This window comes from Prionailurus bengalensis, chromosome B3 (genome assembly GCF_016509475.1).
Source record: "Prionailurus bengalensis isolate Pbe53 chromosome B3, Fcat_Pben_1.1_paternal_pri, whole genome shotgun sequence".
Lineage (NCBI taxonomy): Eukaryota > Metazoa > Chordata > Mammalia > Carnivora > Felidae > Prionailurus > Prionailurus bengalensis.
In genome coordinates, this window is record NC_057355.1 from 76,966,419 (window position 1) to 76,978,934 (window position 12,516).

Sequence of the window (12,516 nt, forward strand, 5' to 3'; positions counted from 1 at the left end):
AATGTAGAGAATTGTCAAATCATCAATGTTGTGTACCTTAAACTAATATAACATTGTACATCAACTATATTTAAAATATATTTTAATAAATGTATTAAAAAACAAATATTATTAAATTAACTAAATTGCAATAAAAAATTTAAAAGCATCCTTATTCAGGTGGTTTAGATCTTTAGAGAACTGATGTTCAAAATTTCATTTGAAGGGATTTTCAAAAATAAACTCATTTTTTCAAAATTTTTTAATGTTTATTTTTGAGAGAGAGAGAGTGTTTGTGAGTGGGGAAAGGGAAGAGAGAGAAGGAGACACAGAATCCGAAGCAGGATCCAGGCTCCGACCTGTCAGCAGAGAGCCTGATACGGGGCTTGAACCCACAAACTGTGAGATCATGACCTGAGCCAAAGTTGAACGCTTAACCAACTGAACCACCCAGGTACTCCTAAAAATAAACTGACTTTTTAAATTTTTTTTTCAACGTTTTTTTAATTTTATTTTTGGGACAGAGAGAGACAGAGCATGAACGGGGGAGGGGCAGAGAGAGAGGGAGACACAGAATCGGAAACAGGCTCCAGGCTCTGAGCCATCAGCCCAGAGCCCGACGCGGGGCTCGAACTCACGGACCGCGAGATCGCGACCTGGGTGAAGTCGGACGCTTAACCGACTGCGCCACCCAGGCGCCCCTAAACTGACTTTTTAAACATACAGGCCGTAAGCCTATTTTTCCTCCTAAGACTAGTCATTCAACAAATATTAATTAAGAACCTATTATGTTGCAGGTTAGTGCTTCTGATACATGAGAGAATAAAACAAAGATCCCTGTTGTCATTCATCTTACTTTCTACGAAAGTGAGAGAGATGATGCACAGTGAGTATGACAATAAACAAGTATGTGGTATTCTATGAAGGGATGGAAAAATACAGCAAGACAAAGGGAATTAGGAGTACTAGAAGGAGGCCAGTCTGCAATATTACATAGGATGGTCAGGAGGCCTTATTGAGAAGGCAAATTTTGAAGTAAGACTTGAGGGCTCTGAAGGTGTTAGCCAAGTAAATCTCTGAGATAAAAGAATTTAAAGCAGAGAGAAAAGCAAGAACAAAATACTGAGGAGTGAGCACACCTATTGTCTGCAAGGAAAAACAAGCAGGTAAATTTGGCTGAGGCAGAGTAGTAAGCAGGTGAGGTAGGAAATGAAATGAAAGAGGTAATGTGACAAGGACCAGATCTTGTAAGTTAATGGGTATCATTTTTGGGATTTCGGCTTTTACTGAGTGAAATGGGAAACTATCACAGATATAGGCAAAGGGGGAAAAAAACCCCACCAAAACCTGACACATTTTTAAAAGGAATACAGACGTGGTATAGAACAAACTTTTGGATAGCAAGGGTAGAAAAGGTAGGAAATCCTATATGGAGGCTATTGCAATAATACAGGCATGGACTAGGATAGCAGTAGATATAACGAGAAGTGATTAAGATTCTACCTCTATTTTAAAGGCAGAGTCACTATTATATCTTATAGAAACTGGATTTGGGTTATGGAAGAAAACAGGTGAGGGTGAATCTAAGATTTCTGGTTGGAGCAAGTGGATGTATGGCATTGCCTCTACTGAGATAGTAAAGGTTGGTAAAGATGGAGCAAGGTTAGGGTAGTTTTTTGGACTGATGAATTTAAAATGTCCATTAGATATGCAAGCGGAAATTGCTGGATGGGAATCTGGATACAGTCTATAGTTTCTCAGAGCGGAATTAAGGGATAAATATGAACCCAAGTTATGTGGGACCGGTATCATACAATTTTAGGGGACATCTTTGGGAAATATATTCAAAGTAATGAACTTAAAATTAGGTACGGTGCCTTGTAATAAGCTTGTAGAGGTGAGAAATCTTAAGGCTTAAGCTTCATTAGTTCATAGTAAAGCTGCCTCTCACTGACGACATAAATTTTGCAGATTGTTAACATATGAAAGCCATGGTATCAGATAAGGAGAAACAAAGTATAAACCCTAAAGAAGTTGTAAGACATGGAGATTTCCAACATTAAGTGGGATGAGGAAAACTAGCAAAGAATTCTGAGACAAAGCACATGATATGATGCAGGGGTAAAACCCCAAGTGTGTAGTATCCTGGAAGGCAAGAAATGAAAGTTTAGCAAGGCAGTGGAAGTGACGAATTATGACAAATACTGCTAATAGGCCAAGTAACATGTGTACTGAGAACAGACAACTGGAATTAGCAGTGTGGTCATCACTGATGTCCTTGGCAAACACAGTTTTGGTGAAATGGTAGAGGCAAAAATCTTGCTGGAATGGACCTAAGAAAGAATGGGAAGGAAGAGACATATTGGAAAACAGAGAACAGAGAAAACAATTTGTGAATTTTGCTACAAAGGAGTATAAGAAGTGGGGCATTAGCTAGTCGGGAAGAGTGGCATTAAAAGTTTTGTTTAGTCTTTTAAGATGGGGGAAAAAACAGATATTAGCATGCTGATGGGAATGATTCCATAGAGACAAAAAAGTGAAAGATAATAAAGGAGAGGGAAAGCAGAATTGCTGAAGAGATGTCTTTGAGTAAAGGAAAAAGGATGAGGTTTAGTGTATAAGTGAAATTACTGGCTTTAGACAGGAGAAGGTAAGAGAATGTAGAATATGTGGGTATTACGTTTATGTTTAGTGTGAGTTTGTGCAAGTTTTCCTTTGCTTCAGTTTTCTCAGTGAAGCAGGAACTCAGATCATCTGTTGGGAGTGAGGATGGAGCAAGAGATACTGGAAGGTTTGATAGGGGAATTCTTAGAAAGCCCCAGGATCTGCCTCCTTGGTGCTACATTTTGTGTAATTCTCTCCATTTGAATGTGGGTGGAAACTGTGATTTGATTCTAATCAACAGAATGTGGCAAAATGATGGAATGTCACTACTGTGATTATATATTGTATAGTAAAGGAGGTGGGAAGTCACACATGTGATTCAGTTCAATATGTAAGATTTCATCTTGCTAGCACACATGGGAGAAAGATTTTCCTGCTGGCTTTGCAAGATGTAAATAGCCATAGTGGAAAGTGCCTACTGTACTGAGGGTCATACTGCAGGGAACTTGGGCAGCCTCTTGTCGACAGACAGTAAGAAGTCAGGGCCCCTAAGTCATACAACTTCAAGGAACTGGATGCTGCCATCAACCTGTATCAACTTAAAAGCAGATTAGACTTCAGTCAAGCTTCTAGATGAGAATGCACTCCATCCGATATTTTGATTGCAGTTTTGTGAGACCAGGAGCAGAGAAGTCGGCGAAGCAGTGCCTAGACTCTTGACCTATGGCAACTACAAGATAATAAATGGGTGCTGTCTGAGCCACTGTGTAACTTGTTACACAGCAACAGAAAGCTAATACAGGTTGAAAGAAGAGAACATATGAAATAGCCATCTAGAGAGTAAAAAAGTAAATGGGCTTATGACTATTTGAGAATTAAGGATTCATTTGATATCTACAGTCATGAATTTAAAGAAAGACCAGTGGGTTTCATCTGTGTTTTCCTGTAACCATAGCAAAGGTGCTATACATGAGTTATCTGTTTTCATTTGTTTTATTATATTTTGAGATATGATTTCAAATTCATCAGTAAACGAGTGTCCATAAAGCAGATGTTTCTGCAATTGTTATTTTTCCTTTTTCATGAAATTTAAGAAGAATCCTAGGTGAGCTAACCACCAGGAATCTAAAATTAAGGCTGGAATTTAATTTTTGGCACCAATGACTGATTAACAAAACCATTTTGTTGAATTTTGAAGTGAATAAAAAATTTATTATCAATAACTCAGAACAGATCAAACCTCTTTTTTTATTTTGTTAAGTTTTTAAAAAACACATTGCTTAAAGAATCTACTTCTATTTATTATATCTTTATATTTGCTTCATATTTAAAATTTCACCTGTTGGAAATTTCAAAGTTGCACTTTGCAATATGCAACACACACACACAAAAAGTGTAAGTTATAAAACTATTAGCCCTTATAACTTTTCTTTCTCAATAGGGAAATAATAGCAAGATGATTTATCACTGGAGAATGCATGACTTAGTATTCTCACTAGAGGAGAAAATAACTGTAGTGTAGTTTAAACTATCTTAAAAACCACACAGAGACTGATTACAGAAATATTTTGGAGTTAAAAAAGCAGGAACACTAGTATCTTAGAATCCTTTTTTAAAGATAAAACTCAGTTTTAATAAGCTGTATGCTGTTATTCCCCATCTTAAAGAATACTCTTTCATATCACTTGAAAGATATTTCATAGAAAAATAAACATAACCTAACATTTAAGGTGAATATTATATTCTAGATACTGTACTATTTATTAACAATGAATTTCTTTCTTTCTTCAACCCTTTGAGGTGCTATAATTATCTGAATTGCACAAAAGGGGAAACTGAAGCCTAATTTACTCAGCAAGTAAGTGGCAGAACAAGGATTTGATCATACACAATTTGGTGCTAGTCTTGACTTTTAACCACCATTCTGTAAGACTTCTCAATTTTCAGGGGGGAAATTATTATAGACCCACAACACTGTGGTTACAGTCTGCCAGTCTGACCTGTGGAAATAGTCTGATCTGTAGAAACATGAGGGTAGAAAATTAAAATTTAGTAGGTACTGAAACACGTAATCATTATTAAAAGAAAAGATTTTTAAATGTTGAAATTGCAATAAAACTTACTCTTTGGTGTATTTTCTGTGCTTTTTACTTTTGGATTTTCTGAATATTAATAGTCCCTTAGATCTTTTTATCACATTAGTTTGTAACATAGACAAACTATTTATTCTGAAAATAGACTCAATTATAACTCACTTGGCTATTACGGATGAAATTAACACAAATAGTTGACTGGATGTATTTTACATTGGTTTATAAAAATTTACAAGGAAAAAGTTTATAGTTGGTTGCTTTTAACAGCAGAGGGTATCCTATTAGCTGCAACACATAAAAAAATTACTTATAGGTTTAAAAGTTCACTTTAATTATGAAAATTTTAAGATTATCATACTAGAACCCATTTTTCTATCTATATACCCTTAAAGATCTAAGTTAATCTAGTGGAGTTGAAACTATTGGGAAATACCGAGGGAGCACAATGAGTACAAACTACTAATAACATAAGAATGGACGATGACTAAAATTCCAATATTTAAGAATTCTCTTTTGTTCTTCTTTCATATCTTGCCTTATGTTATCCAGGAGATACTATGCTTGTTTGTATAAAAACAGAAGAAACCAGAATATAAATAAAATATATTTAACAGAGTATAGTAGACAAAGTACAAAACCACAATGAATTATTATTTCAAATTAGGAAAATATTAGAATTGGTAGAGGTGGATATAGTAATATATCTGGAGGGTAAAAATAATAGTAAACTTCAATATATAAATGAGCCTTTAAAGAAATCAATTAATAAAAATTCACATGTTCATATAAAAAAAAAGAAAGTATAAATCTAACATCAAAGACAAAACTATTGAGATAGTTTTTCTTTCCAGATCCAGGATTTTTTACTTTATACACTGAGAAAAACTGTTAGTTTTGTTTGTATTGCTGTTGTTCTCATTTGTCTTTTGTTCGAAAAATAAAGAATGATAAAATACAAGAGAAACACTAGAAAAAAAAAGTCAGTTGTTCCAATAGTTTTCTATATCACATAAAGTTCATGTAAGAAATAAGGCATAGAGAGTGCAAATGTATAAACACCTTTTTAACTTCATGCATCAATATTACAAGCTTTGTTCTCACATTTATTTCGTATCATTTCCTTCAAAGGGAAGTGCTGGGTTTCATCACTAGAGATGTGTATTATTTTAACCAATTTATTGGGGCTAAAATGTGAGTATTATAAAGTAGTTTTTTTTTCTAAAGGGAATGCTACTGTATAAAATGAAAATCAAGCTCCTACTATAGAATAAAATAGCACTCTACGTTAGTTTTGCTTCCAGTTATTGTTTTAAAATTTTTCCTGAGGTTGCAAAAGTATTAGAATTAGCAAATGAGCAAAATTATTCTGATAGACTTAGATTAGATTACATGCAAAGGGCACACTTAATTTAGTTAGCAAATATAGTTCAAAGTTAATTTATTAGTCAACTATATGAAAAATATATTAAAAAGATAAGCTTTCATTTAATATTTGAATAATCCCATAAGGCCTTGTATTAGTAAAAAAGTGGAAATATTAAAAAAATAACATCTCTCACCTAAATGAAGCTCAACTCAGACAAAATGAAAATGTGTTTAATCATTTTAATGAATATATTTTTCAACATTTGTCAAGTACATTAGGCTCTGGATTACATATAAATATTTTAGATGATTTACTTAAATGTGCCAAAAATAACTACATTTTTGAAAAATGACCTACAAATATTCAGTAGCAAAACAATCATCAAAAACATAAGTGTGCCACTCCACCAAAGAAAACACTAGTATTAAATTAGAAGAAAATACCATTTCCTGAGTTGTTAAACAGCATTAAAATTATCACAAACACCAATTTTCAGTTACTTTCAGATTGCTAGAAATGTTTTTCATTGAAAGTTGAAAATCGTTTACATAGTAAGGCATGTCTAAAATAAAAAACAAATGAAAATGCATTCACTTTTAAAGATATACCTTTGCTCAATAAGTCATATTTATACATTTATTTTTTACATATATGACATTCTTAATATATATACCAATAATCCTAGGAAGAAACAATAATGAAGATTATAAACAGTGACTCAGTAAAAAACCCACAGAGCTCCATTAAGTCATAATTTTAAGGGAAAAATCCAAAATTCTTGTAGTCTACCATGTGAATATATTTTTGTTATCTAAAGTAAAAAATGCATATAAAGGTTCAGGAATAATGGATATTTCTTTCTCAGGTTACTTGGAATCTGATCATGGTGCACATATGTGAATGAACGAATACATCCTTAACCCACCATTATCTTTTTCTCCAGTGTGCAGGCAATCACCCGTGAAAAGTATGGTGTAGATGACAGGATGATACTGTACCTGATTAGCTCTGGAGGTGGTCATGGGATCAGATGGAGAGGACTTGGTGGTAGTTGGGGAAGATGGCAATGTCTGGGAACAAAGCAGTTCAGGAGCAAATCAACCTTTAAAAGCCTTAAACTGATTATTTAAATAAAACAAAATAAAATAAAATGTAATATAACGAGAACAAAATCCTATGAACAAATTTTTCTCCTATTCATTCAAATTTAATGGAATTTAAGATCAATTAAGTAACTAATGCATGTAAATATGCATGCATAAGCATGTAAAAATAAATTCATGACTTGAAATCATGATGGTGACTGATAAAAATTCACATGAGTATTAAAGGTATCCTGACCATATTCATGAATAGTAGTCTCTTTTCTTTCCCTCTTGTTTGCTTGGGGGAAAAGAGATGTCAAACAAAAATTCAAGAAAGTCAATGAGTAAAACCGAAAGAGTTACTTTCCTATCAATGAATACAGTCGGGGATTGGAAGAAGTGGTGAAATGAAGTTTACTTTGGCATAAAAGCATCTACCTACTTAATATGTTGAACATCACCAACAAGTTGATTCCATATGAATTTAGGGATCCATACTTAAAAGCAACTAAATTTGTACTTCTGAGTTCTTAATATCAGATTATCTTCTAAAATATTAATTTTTAATAAATTTAGAGCCCGTCTGAAAATGTAAACATCAACCTCATATTAATAAACAAGTAACTAATAGCATTTTAACAAATTGCTATAATATCTTTATCATTTATGTTCAAGACTAAAAACTTAATATAGATGTATTGTAGCATCATCAGCCTGTGGTGAAAATAAGCACAAAAATATTAGGAATCATATTTATTGTTCACTTCATTCCTAAACACTTATACATACTATATATAAAGTATATAGTATGAGACCATAAAATACTTGTTGAACAATACATTAACATTTTTTAAAAACTTCAAGTCTAATGGAATAACCTTAAAGTGTAAGATGTCAAGCCTTTTTCTTTTTAAAAAAATGTATTTTCACTTTTTTAGTGAACAGCATTGCTTAAGAAGCATCCTCAATAGATAATATTTCCTAATAGGTGAAATGGGGTAGTTTTATAGTATAGACATAATTCTTTGTGGACATTATGTTTTATATTAATACATATGCATCACAATTACTCAGATATGAGCAAAAGCATAACTTTAAAGGTTCAGCAGTGTCAGAAAAAACATAAAATTACTTAACAAAATCATATTTCTTCATTTAAGATTTCGAAAGTTCTAATTTGGGTAGAACAAAGCAGTTGATCATAAAAAGAAAAAATAGGAAATTCACAGGCTTCTGCTTAATTACTATTCTCCAGTAACAAAGTAAAGATTGGTTCTAACATCAAATCATGTTTTAAATAGTCCACTCTTCAAGTGATTCCTGGTTCTTCTAAGTTAAAATCTAAGATACTTTGAGGAAAACCAGACTTAATATTGAGTTATACCAAGGTTTTTTTTTGTTAAATCATATTTAAAAAGGGGATAGGAACTACATTCAGAAATGAAACCTCATAAAAGAAGAAAATACATCTTCAAAACCTTTGTTTTCTGTTTTCATTCTTTGTAATAAATTCCTGTCATTTCTCCAGAGAGACTTTCATTTTCAGTTATTAAAAATTGCTCTACTATTTTCTTTTCATGCAATACTATCCTGGAACATATATTATTGACATGATGCTACTATATGTTAAACAGTGAAATTTTTATTTTCCCATCTCTGGTTACAAGTATTATTACAGAGAATTCTTGGGAGTAATTAACATACTTAAAAATCTGTTCTGTACTTATCTCAGATTAATTCTGAGGTTGCTGATGAAATAGATGTGAAATAAATCTAGAGGCCAATTCTGTCAAAACAGGTTAGAATTTAAGTTCATTAACATACAGAAGCACTAAGTATGTATTGGGTTCTTCTATTTCCATCAGGGTAAAATCAACCTGAAGTACCAGAGGTTCACTATGACATCCACCTTACCCTGGCTATGAAGTCTCAATAAGGTACTGAAACACTGTAAAGAACAATGTGGAAAAAGTAGTAATAGCAAGTGGCTCATAATTTGTAGTCACTTCAATTAATATTATCTTCCATCAACTTATTCAATACCTTTTTTGTTGCTTGGCATATATATGAAATATTAGACATATATTATTAGTAACTGATACAATTCATAGTCATCAACATTGTCCTTAATAATTCTGATGCTATTTCTTTCTCATAGAAACAAAAACAGTAACTTTAAACTTTGGGAAAAATATTAATGTGCTTAAATCATTAAAAGTTTGGTTATTAAACATCATCATCTGATAAGAAGTTAAGGTTTGGTATTTTAAATAAACAGGTGAAAATTATATAAGTTTGAGCTTGAAGGGATAAGATTGTCAAAATGTCACAATAAATCATCTCTAAATAGATTTTCTTCACTTAAATTTCTAAAATAATGTTACATAATGAAATAAACACATGATGAGTTTTGTAGCTATTATTCATAAAGATACTTTAAACACAAAAAGTCTCCTCCCTTTACAAATTTAACTTATAACAATAAAAAGATTCCAGGTAGTTTGCATTTTTGGTAGATTTTTTAGCTACAAAAAAATTGTTCTAACAAACAGATAAATGTATTAAAATAATACCTCTCATTTAAAATGTTTATTAATTAGATTAATGAAACAGCTTTAATAGTTTTCTCAACAAAAATAGAACCGAAGAATCCATAAGAAATATTTCAATTTCAACATAAATGTACAATATGTTTGTTTCCCTATTGTTTTATAAACAAAGTGTTCACTCCTACTTACTACACAGATTTAAAGTTTCATGGTTTCAGAGTTAAAAATCATTTAGTAAAATTCCTGTCACACATCATGAAGATGTAACTAACTGTATATCCATATAAGCAAAGTATGTTAAAATATTTGTTATAAATAACACTTACAAAGGACACTTCTTCCTCTAATTTTTTTTTTTTTACATTTATCAAATAGTGATTGTGAGGGACAGTCATTTTTTAGCACAATTTTATCTTTCAAATGGAAAAATATAACATTTTTATTTACATGAATTGAGTAGCCGTTTAAGAAGTCTGCTTTAAAGATTGGAGGCTGAATTACGTATTGCAGAAAATTTTAAAGTATTTGACAATTTCAAAACAGTGGATCCTTTGAAACAGTTTTCAAATATTCATGATTTAACAACAGACATTTAGTTAAGTGTAGATATAACTAGGTTTCTGGGAATAAGAACTAAAAAAGTGACTACAAATTGTAAAATGCATTCTTGTTAACAAGTGACAGTTTTGCTGGATCAGAAAATATTACTATAAATGAACTCTGTAATATATGCAGCTTACCTCCAAGCAAATCTACAGTAACAGACTGTCAAGAACCTCTGATAGTTATAGGTAAATTGAGAACAGCAATGAACAAGAAGTCTCAATTGCAATTCAAAACCTATTACTAGCTGAGTAGTATTACTCAAGTAGTCACCTTCCACCTGTGTTTCCAGTTCTGTTAAATAAATCTGTACAGTGCTCTATAAAAAATGGATAAAGTATGTGAATATGTAATTGTCATCTCTGGCTTTTCATCATGACAAGTTTCTTTCCTCCCTTCTTCCAATGTCTGAACAATCTGGAACCCCTCAGCTCTAATATAAATTCATATTGTCAAAGTTACACAGGTCTTTCAGAATTTATTCCTATCCCATAGCTTATTTCCCTCATATTTTGTTATTCCACACCATTATCCTTCTCTTCAATCATTCAATACCATGTATTTTACTTATCTTTCAACTTATGGTCTTTGTTATTTGAAAAAAAATCATGATTTTCCAGAATGAACTCCTTATTTACTACAATTGACTATGTCTGAACTTTTTCCATTTTCCAAACCACCTTTTTTTTTTACATCTTCCTCTTCTTTTCATTATAGACAAAATTGTGACCTCCTACTCAGACCTCCTCCCCTGAATACCCTAAATGTTAACTTTCCCCTATTGCTGAGTCATCTTGTCCCCTCAATAATCTCATCTCCAATTTCTCTGCCTTTTCAAGCTCTTGTTTATTTTCTTTAACATCAGCCTCTTGAGTAGAGAGAGGCATTACGTGAGTCTCCCTTATCTAACTTGTATTTTACTCCTTTGTATATACGAAATTTCAAATCAGCATTTCTAACCTCCACACCATTTTTTCTCTTTACCTACCCAGCCACTATACTTTTAGGAAATAATATTAGTAGGAAATAATGACTTTGTTCTCACCATGTTATTAAAACTAACCTTTAAATCTCCAATAATCTCCTATTGAAATCTTTTTTTTTTTTAATTTTTCTCTGGGTATTGGATCATTTTGAGCATCTTTCCTTATACTTTCCTTCCTTATTTTATCGTAGGGAATATTACTGATCTCCCTTTTATCTTGATGATTAATAGAGCACTTACTAGGAACCAGGTATAGTTCTACTCAGTTAATACAAACCCCTATGAAATAGATTACTATTACTAACCCCATGTTATGAGTAAAGAAGTTGAGGTACAGAGAAGCAAAACAACTCACCCAAAGGTACAATAGCTGGTAAATTAAAGAGCCAGGAATTGAACCTGGGCACACCTGCTCCGGCTCCTATGGGCTTAACTACTGCGTTACAATGCCTCTGACTTAATTTTTCTCTTGTTTCTTAATCTCATTTTTTGCTCCTTTTTTTCTCTACTACAATAAAGATGGTAAGTGAAATTATCACCTATGATGCAATTAAGGATCTATATTTTCAGTTTTACATTCTCACCTGTGTTTCTATAAAAGACTACTTCAAGAGAAAAGCATACAACTTACAACTTACTGAATTTGCCTGCAACAAACAAAAATATTATTTCAAACAGTTGCCTACTATTCATTAATTGCTTTTTAGGCTTCACTATTCTGCTAGGCTCAAAACCATATATAATCGTTTTTTATTCTTTTCTTACCATTTTGGAACTAGAACAAATCATTCTCAGAGGCTCACAGATTTTACTTTGACATTTCTTTTAACATCATGCATTTGCCTCGGCTTCACTACCAAACCAGAGTAGGTGTTCATCTTCTTAAAATATTGCCTAGTCTCTTAACTTCACCCTGACACAAGACATTCTACTTTAAATGAGGATCTCTTCTTGGATAAACTTATTCAAGATAATGAAATGTCCCCAAAGAGAGAAATCTACTAAATTTCATTTTATCATCATTACTCAAAATTGGAGGCCATATAGCTCAGTGTCAAGATCAATTATCAATTACATTTCCTTGGGTAAGTTATTAAATTTCTTTACTCATCAGCTTCCTTAAGTATAACATGGATTCTGTACTCCTTACCTGCCTGATAGGTTTTTGTGAAGATGGATAAAATATGATAATACATGTAAAGCGCATAACACAATGGCTGGCAGAGAAACAGAGTAAACACCGTATATGTCA

The 12,516-nt window shown here is 32.2% G+C and overlaps 1 protein-coding gene across 5 annotated transcripts in view; it reads right to left on the minus strand.

The window, feature by feature from the left end:
- The window catches only part of NOVA1 (NOVA alternative splicing regulator 1), a 150,502-nt gene that overhangs the window by 20,596 nt on the left and 117,390 nt on the right, over positions 1 to 12,516 (minus strand). For 3 of the 5 annotated variants that reach the window (XM_043555947.1, XM_043555949.1, XM_043555951.1), the window contains exon 4: positions 7,041 to 7,112. The exons of the other annotated variants lie outside the window; for them this stretch is intronic. In XM_043555947.1, coding sequence (XP_043411882.1) covers positions 7,041 to 7,112 — 72 coding nt within the window. The remainder of the gene's footprint in view (positions 1 to 7,040; positions 7,113 to 12,516) is intronic. 5 annotated transcript variants of the gene reach the window in all.